Below are 9,307 nucleotides of genomic sequence, written 5' to 3'. Positions count from 1 at the left end.
ACACTAAATATGATGTCACGGCTCTTGCTTTTGGTGGTCCTAAGCTTACATCAAGTCTCCAAGAACATTAACTTCAAGACGGAAGACAAGGCAGAATCATCGGTGCCAGGGGCAGGACCAAGGGATTTGAAATTGACTGTCAATTGTTTTGAGTTTGATTTGTCGTCTGCTACTCTAGACTATAGGTCTAGGCTTAGGCTACTCTAACCTACGCGAGTAAGTCCTATTTTGGCCGAAAGCAGGTTCGAGGGTAGAAATCACTTTTCTGGTGTCATGGCAAGTGCTTTGTGAGCCAAACGTTGACTCTTAAACCCCTCACAAGAGTATAAGAACTAAAGAAGGCTAAAGAGGTATGCCGACGCACTCGGTGTGTTCAATTTATTATTATGAAAGGGTCAAGTTATTGTGAGAACACCCCTTGTCACATTGTTGTTGGTGGAAAACATAATATTCAGGTATGTCAATGACACGAAATAAAACGGTTTAACATGCATAATTTCATTGTTTTCACTCAAAAACATAACTGATTATTACTTCTCTGTGATCTGTAGGTCACGGTTCCAAATATTTGCATGAACAAAATTGTTGTAAGCGCAGTAATAGATTGATTTGGTGACAGGTGTAATTGGACACATGTGTACCCTTCTATATGATGGAATATAGCAAGTCAGTAGTGTACAGGAAATAGCCAATTTGTAAAGTTCATGTAAATTTGAGGTCAGGCTGTTTCTTGTTTGTTTTACTGTTATATCGGTGTCCAGCTATATTTTGTGGGCTAAATTCTGACCACTGTCCTTTTTTGAATAGGCCAGAACAATTGTTATTTCTATGAATTGAGCTGTGAGTTATCATCTCCAAGCTTTGGGGGAAAAGGATAATAATATTTTGGTGCTAAGAAAATATCAGTAGGCCTAGGCCATAAATGAAAAATTTGAAAAGAGCCTTGGAGAGCAAAATGTATGTTTGTTTATTTTCTTGGGATTTTCAATGGAATGCCCAGACATTCTAAGATCTACATAGTTTGAATATTTTAGATATGTTCATGCATGACATAACATTTCATTATTCTTCGAATGTAGACCAACTTAGCTTCATAATTTATATTGATTTTGACATCCCGCTTTTAGAATAAGGGGATAATTCAGGGGAAGGGCCATGCATGCAGCCTCCTCCTTAGATCTGTCAAAGGTCTTAAGATGGTGAAGTGAAAATTAAGCCCTCTAAATGCACAAAATTCATTTCAGGCCATTTGAAATCCGTTGACCCAAGTCCCCCTACTTCAAGGATATTCTGGCCTTTGAGCCTCGCCTCGTAGAGACTAGAGACCTCCATTTTTGGGGCAGACAGGGCACAGATCTCTTGAAAATTGAAACAGAAACGCCATTTACATGCCTCCACATTGTGTCCACTTTGCAATCTGTGCCCATGCACGCACTTGATCTGAAATATAAACACTAGAGATAGGTGGTGCACTATAGAGTGTTTGTGCAAATTTCATTTTTGGTTTGGTAAGCTATCAATGGTTTTCTGTACTTCAGTGAGATGAAACAATGTGTAATATAGAGTTAGATAAGCATTAATATTGTACAAAGATGGACTCTACTTCAATAAAATACCATAAAAGTAAAGGTAAGTTAGGAAATTAAGGGATTTATAGCAAACATGTAGGAGGGTTTTGAGGGTTTGTCCGAATCACCCCAAATAAAAGAATTGTAAAGTGAATTTCCCCTTTCTAGTAAATTTGGGGCATGTCATTCAACTGAGTATGTAAACATGATGAAAAAAAGAGTTGAGCTTAATGTCAATGAGACAATGTCAAATTTTTACATCCCTCTTAACTCATATGATCTTTAATATTGAAAATGTATAACTGTTCTCCTTAAGTTTTCAACCGGTTTTCATAAAACTTGCTAATTAGGTATATGAGATAAAAAATGAAGGTCAGTTGATAGTGGCAATATTTTCCTAAAATGAAACCTGAAGTTCACCTTTGTGACCTCCACACAAAGGTCCTTTAGTATTCAACTGATGTACTTGAATCTCTGTGAAATTTTTGTTTCATCAATTTGCTGCTTGCTGAAGTTGGCTGATAATAAACCTGGCTTAATGAACTTTCTTTGTAACTGTTAGAAAAATTCATTATGACATCTTCAATTAGATTAGATGTCGGGTTTTTCATATACATACAGGTTCAAAACTTGTTATATGATATATGACATATATATATACATATTTATGAATGAATTGTAGATGAAAGAGAAGATGTACAAAAGAAGACATTTACTAAATGGATAAATTCACAATTGTCTAAGGTTACATAATTTTAATCACATTCTAAAAATTTGTTTCCTCAAATGTTATGGCTTGCCATCATGCCAAAATGAAAGTAAAATTTGTATGCCATGAAATATCAGTGATGTTATTTTTATATTGGTTTATAATGATTTAATATGTGTAACCAGAATTAAATAACCATGAAATCATTTTGATTGAAGGGCGTATTAACCTATGCAACATTTAACCCTTGGCTCACATTTTCAACAGATCTTTGTCATTCCATTTCCACAAAGAAGAGCCAGTCACATTTTGTGGCCCAAGATGGTGAAAGGAACAAAAGAAATGATATTTATGGAGTTTTTATGAACTTGATTCTGAACAACAATCTGTGGAAAACCTGAGCAAAGCATTGAAATTCTTATCAGGGGCCTTTTTCTCGAAAACTTAACTTAAGATGATTTTAGTGTTCCAGTCATCTATAAAAATCAATTATAAGTTATGTTTTATTATATCAGATTATTGTATTTCTTAAAATCTGGATTTTAGCTTACTTAAGTTACTTATGAGAAGGCACAGGGGGTAGGAAAAAATGGATTGCCTCTCCTTGAAAAATATTCTGTAAGCCTACCAATATTATCATGGCAACTAAACACAACACATCATTGCCCCTCAAGATATATTACTTGCCCCCGTCCAAACAATCATATTATTATCGGGCTATAGGACTGATGTTATGTTTATCAAAACAAAACATATTATCAACAATAAGCACAAAATTGGTCAAACTATAGTGGTGTATATGTAACCTTTAAGGGATATTTTCAGGCTAATCATCCATTGATAAATGATTTATTTGAAGACTTACGTGATGGATCATCATTATTATTATTGTTAGAAGTATTGAGTGGTCTTTCTTTGGTAAGTATTTTATTGATCATCATTATTATTATTGTTAGAAGTATTGAGTGGTCTTTCTTTGGTAAGTATTTTATTGATCATCATTATTATTATTGTTAGAAGTATTGAGTGGTCTTTCTTTGGTAAGTATTTTATTGATCATCATTATTATTATTGTTAGAAGTACTTAGTGGTCTTTCTTTGGTAAGTATTTTATTGATCATAATTATTATTATTGTTAGAAGTACTTAAAGGTCTTTCTTTAGTAAGTATGTTATTCATCATCATTATTATTATTAGAAGTACTTAGTGGTCTTTCTTTAGTAAGTATTCTATTAATCATCATCATTATTATTATTAGAAGTACTTAGTGGTCTTTTTTAGTAAGTATTTTATTGATCATCATTATTATTATTGTTAGAAGTACTTAGTGATCTTTCTTTAGTAAGTATTTTATTGATCATCATTATTTTTATTGTTAGAAGTTTTGAGTGGTCTTTCTTTAGTAAGTATTCTATTGATCATCATCATTATTATTATTAAAAGTATTGAGTGGTCTTTCTTTAGTAAGTATTCTATTGATCATCATTATTATTATTATTAGAAGTATTGAGTGGTCTTTCTTTAGTAAGTATTCTATGGATCATCATCATTATTATTATTAGAAGTATTGAGTGGTCTTTCTTTAGTAAGTATTCTATGGATCATCATCATTATTATTATTAGAAGTGTTGAGTGGTCTTTCTTTAGTAAGTATTTTATTGATCATCATTATTATAAGAAGTACTAAGTGGTCTTTCTTTAGTAAGTATTGATCATCATTATTATTATTATTAGAATTATTATTTTGTCGATGACTAGAGTTTTGAGATTTATTTATCAAATCTGAATGATATTTTCTAGGGTAAAGAAAAGGGAAGACTGCGTGTACATCATATTAATAATATTAGTAGAGTATTGTATATTTTAGAGCATAACTACAATGTAAGTATGTTAAATTTCTTTGAAGATTAGGATTTAGTCAGAACATTTGGTTTTGAATTATATACTGAAGTTGATCTGTGGTTTTCTTATGGAAGATGCTGTAAGCAAAGGGAAGACAATGGTGTTTGGTGTTTTAGTTTCAGTGATGATTTGGATCAGTTGTTGAATTTTTTTTAGAGGGCAATGACCTCTTGGGGGGTGGGGGGTGCATTGCCTCCTGTACCTAAGGGCCTGAATTGAGCCCCCCTTTGCAATTCTGATACCCATACTCAGCCAGCTTCTTACCGATTCATAGAAATATCAATGATACCATTTTGATTTTAGATAAAATTTATCAATATATGTAGTAATGATATTGTCGATGGAAATCCCAAGCTGACATTAGCCTTAGTTTGGCTAATTATATTACATTGGCAGGTAGGTGTTAATTTATAATCAAATATTAAACACTGCCACTGTTTTCCCTCTATCATGGACAAATAATAATTGGTATAAAGTATATGGATATAAAAAATGCCCAATGCAAGAGTACAATAGTAAAAATTTAAGCTATGTTGTTCCTTGAAATATGCTAGGATTTGATTAAGAATATTTTGGATGAGCCAGTACTTGGACATATATTTTTAGAAATTTGTAGATTATCAACGTGACACTTCAACTCGTGACACTTCAACTCGTGACACTTCGACTCGCATGTATGCTACTATGATTCAAGCTAATTGTATGTAAGACTTGCAACTGTTCTGCCATCCAGATGGAACCTTGAAGTGTGCTCATGTCTTTCTGTTTCTGACTTAAGTCAAACTTTAGGTATGCACCGGTCGATCTTTACGAAAGTCGTGCTTAAATTTGACTATCAAATGTAGAAAATGAAAGCCTTAATCCTAACTTAGTAAAATTCGACTTTAGCCAAAGTTCAACTTTAGGCAAGGTAAGAGCGCTGCATACGGCCCAGAGTGTGTAAAGGTTTCAAAAGTTTTGTTATTTGACTAGGTCAAGGATATAATGAGGAATGTTTTACAAGATTTAAAACAGACCAATTTAGAGAGAACCTTATTAGCATGGTGTCAACAGTCTACCCAAGGGTAGGTTTTCTTTTCTTTGAAAAATACAACTTTAAGCTCAACGATGCATGTTAATAATTAGAATGCCATGAAACTCAAACATAGATACTTTGTAAATAATAATGAGCACAAAAGAAGAATTTTGAGTGCAATAACCATGTGAGATGTAATCTATGTATTCCGTTTGTACCTTGTATCATGAATCTACTCAGATGTAAACCTAATAGATTAGTTTTATTTCAGTTATGAAAATGTAAGCATAGATAATTTTACTAGAAGTTGGCAAGATGGAAATGCATTTAATGCTTTAATACATCATTACAGGTAAAACTATCTTCTATCATTACAAAACTTGTAGACTCTATATCTGACGTCTTGTAGTAGAAATCATACAAGACCAAACTAAACTAATAAAGAGATATTCTACTTAATATTGTTTCAAAAACCCTTTGAATTTACTTAAATCACTATAGGGAAATTCAAAGCCAAGAAAACCTTTGGAAAATAAAATGAAATGAAATGAATGGAGTTTTACGTCCTACTTTTCTGCACCATGTGGGCTTATGAAGACGGGCAATGCCATGCAGGGTGCAATGAGGGAAATTTGGCCAGGACAGCAACATAGCCTGCTCTTTTTTTATTTCCAACTGTCGAGGGATCTTTAACGTGCACACCCTGCAGTACACGGGGCCTCGGTTTATTTTTCCATCTGAACGACTAGATGCTTTTTCCATGCCTGCATCACTGACAGAGGGAAACCAGGTTGAAAAATCCGAAGGCATTATCTCGACCTATGCCTTAATAGAAAACATTTGGAGGCAATGCCCATGGCATAAGAGTTGCCTACAAAATTACAATCTAACGTACTACCCCCATCTCCATTAGCCCACATGGTGCAGAAAAGTAGGAAGGAAAACTCCTTTCATTTAACTTACTACCAACTGAGTTACTACAACTACTACTTATGCTAATAAAAGTGGTTCATTCAATTCCTTTGAATTTGTCTTCTTTTTGGCCCTTTTGGGGTTACTTGAGGATCAAATGATGTCAAGTGGGAATTATAGATCTTATTGAAGTAAACTGCTTATATCATAGTACATTATACTATGTCAAGAGCTCATTTGATGCTGCCAACACATGTTTCTGCTTAAAAAAATCTGCATCAGACGGGTTTGGAAATGGAGGTCAACATAAATTGATATTAAAATGTTTTTGATGATCATCAAGAACCACTCCTAATAACAATTCAAGTTTGGTACATGTAGATATATATACACTAGTTTTAATGTATATATTGTTTATTACAGACCAGAGCTGTTTAACTATAAATCTCTACGCAATAAAACCAGTCAGGAAAAATTAGATCATGCCTTTTCCATTGCTGAAAAACATCTAAATATTTACAGACTGCTAGATCCTGAAGGTAGGAATTTGGATACATATTTAATTGAACAAATATAATAGTTTCCAATGCATTTATTGTGGAAAATAGTTTGTCACTCTTAATGCCTAATAGAATCAAGATTCGAGGACATACAATCAAAACACTTACATAGTCATGTGCAAAAACTGGACATACAAGGAATGAATGTGGATCTAATGAACACTATTTTATCAAGTGATAAGCAGAATTAAACCACATTTACTTCCCCATAGCAAAAGCATCAAATATTCAGTAGCATTTCATATGAATCATTGGTTAAGGATGCCAAGTAGGAGCCACAGAATTGATAAAGGGGAGGCTCAATCTTACGCTATATGTAATAAAATTTGAAAGTTTGCACCTTGGCGAGTCCAATGTCTTTTTTGGGGGTTGGGAGTTGGAGCATTGCACTTTTGAAACGCCAATGTTTAATATAAATTCAGAATGTGTTATTTCGATCTACATACATGTATATGCAGAAATCACCACCTCCATCATTAAGAGAATTGTAAACCTAGGCTTACTTGTTTCATGTGCAAGTAAATATTGATGTGTTGACCCTATATGTAATGAAATTTGAAAGTTGGCACCTTGGCCAATGCCTTTTTTGGGGGTTGGGAGTTAGGGCACTGCTCTTTTGAAACGCCACTGTTCAATATAAATTCAGAATCTGTTATTTATGCATCTATATGTATGCAGAAATCACCACCTCCATCACAGAGAGTATTGTATAATGTGAAAACCACATTTACATGTTTGATAATGCACAAGAGATGTGTTGATACATGTATCTGCAAATGGACACCATTATTTAAATATATGATGTGTTATGTTTTAGATTTACAGAATCCAGATAAAAAATCACTGATGACATATTTAATGTGTTTCTTCCAAGTATTACCTCATACAAATCTAGTTATTGAAGGAATTACTCAGAAAGAAAATACTTCAAATCTACGTTCCCCTCCTCCTGTCTTACCAAAGAGAAAGGTAAGGGTTTTGGGTCAGTTTGTAGGACAAGGGAACTGTTTTTTGAAGATTGAAACGACAATTTAAAGGAAATAAACTATTAGTTATTTAGTTATTCTTCCCTGACTCTGAATAATGCAATAATCATTCAAACTATTTGGGCAACATGATATAGGCCTTCTATTATCTCTTGACCTCTCTTGAAGCTACCTCCAATGTGCAATATATAGATACCCAGATAATACCAGAGATTATTGTCGGCTAATTTCCTTATCGATGTATATCAAGATTATCTATTATATATATTTACGAACTATAGTGGTCAATTGAATGAATGAAGGGAATATGACATCCAGGTCAATTGTATGAATGAATTGATTTTTCTTTAATGGCTATTTTTCAGGGGGGTGGGGGAGACAACATATATGATGTCACTCCCAGTCAGGAACTAGGGGGAGACATGTCTGCCCATCCCTGCCCCGTCCCCCGGGATTGCCACCCTTGGTTGTGTAGCTTTTATACAGCTCAAATATTTTGTCAAACCTTCAAAACATGTCACCATTTTCTCCACTTTTAAATTCACTTCGTATCAAATTTACATGCAAGCAATAAAAGTGGTTTAAAGCAAATTACTAAAAACTTTGTAAATAAAAGTTACCAGGTGTTTATCTCTCTGAAGGCTAACATACGGTGACATTGGCCTAATTCTACCTGTTGATTAACACATTGGTATATCACCTCCACCATATTACAAGATACATAATGTTTTGATTATACTGTCATGAGTAACTATGTACTTTAATAAACAAATTAAACACTAATGAATGGACTCTAGACATCTAATTAAAAAACTGATGGAAATGTAAACAAAAACTAGCCTCCATCTTTCCTGCTATATGTGCTGTCTTATACACCAGCCCTAGTTTTCACAGCTCACTATGACCTATATTACCATGTACTGTACTGTACTGTATAGCTTCAGTTAACTAGACATTTCAGTTCATTCATCATCTCCCTTTTAAACTGAAGGATGCTCTCCTTTTTTGTTGGACTATATTTTTGTTGGGATAGCTAGTTTCTAATTTAAGGTGAGCTTCAAATTATTTCAAATTTGACCAATTTTGACGTAGTTTTGAAAAGGTTAAGCATTAAATTGCTATAGGTGTGTATGAAGTCTAAAGTTCTGTCAGTTGAAGTTTCTATAAATAGATTTTGAAGTACAGGATGTGTTCTGCCAGGCAGATAATTCCAGCAGGTAAAGTTATTTCATGAAAGTAGGCCAAACTTTAAATTCTTATAGAAATTACATCTTCTGTTGTCTATGGAATGTTAATGAACGTTAAGCTTAAGGTATATCTCTTATCTCAGAAACTTAAAGTGATACTACGTCTTAGAATGAATTATGTAAGTTCTCAAGAATGGTTAATATGAGTATATATTCATCAGTGAACTTACCTGGTGTCATAAAGTTACAACAGAATCCCTGTAAAATCTGGAAAATTCATAAAACTAAGTAATTATTGAAAAACGCTTAATCTTGATATTAAGAGAATTTCAATAGTTAATTGTATTTTTATGGATAATTACTAAATTTTTTGGATTTATCGGATTACATAAGGATCCTGTTATGTTATTTATGACACCAAGTATATCTACTGATTAATATATACTCTTATTGGCCAAGTTTAAAATT

The 9,307-nt window shown here is 33.2% G+C and overlaps 1 protein-coding gene across 1 annotated transcript in view; it reads left to right on the top strand.

The window, feature by feature from the left end:
- Nucleotides 1–1,592: 1,592 nt before the first annotated feature.
- LOTGIDRAFT_169302 (hypothetical protein) overlaps nt 1,593–9,307 on the top strand; it is a gene marked incomplete at both ends in the record, with an annotated part of 75,134 nt that continues 67,419 nt past the window's right edge. The window contains 9 exons of the mRNA XM_009067620.1: nt 1,593–1,629; nt 2,251–2,312; nt 3,103–3,195; nt 4,078–4,158; nt 4,483–4,575; nt 5,152–5,243; nt 5,466–5,546; nt 6,530–6,645; nt 7,484–7,635. Of these exons, the coding sequence (XP_009065868.1) occupies nt 1,593–1,629; nt 2,251–2,312; nt 3,103–3,195; nt 4,078–4,158; nt 4,483–4,575; nt 5,152–5,243; nt 5,466–5,546; nt 6,530–6,645; nt 7,484–7,635 (807 nt within the window). The remainder of the gene's footprint in view (nt 1,630–2,250; nt 2,313–3,102; nt 3,196–4,077; nt 4,159–4,482; nt 4,576–5,151; nt 5,244–5,465; nt 5,547–6,529; nt 6,646–7,483; nt 7,636–9,307) is intronic.

Source organism: Lottia gigantea, assembly GCF_000327385.1.
Source record: "Lottia gigantea unplaced genomic scaffold LOTGIsca_84, whole genome shotgun sequence".
Classification (NCBI taxonomy): Eukaryota; Metazoa; Mollusca; class Gastropoda; family Lottiidae; genus Lottia; species Lottia gigantea.
This window is presented reverse-complemented; position numbering and strand designations above follow the sequence as displayed.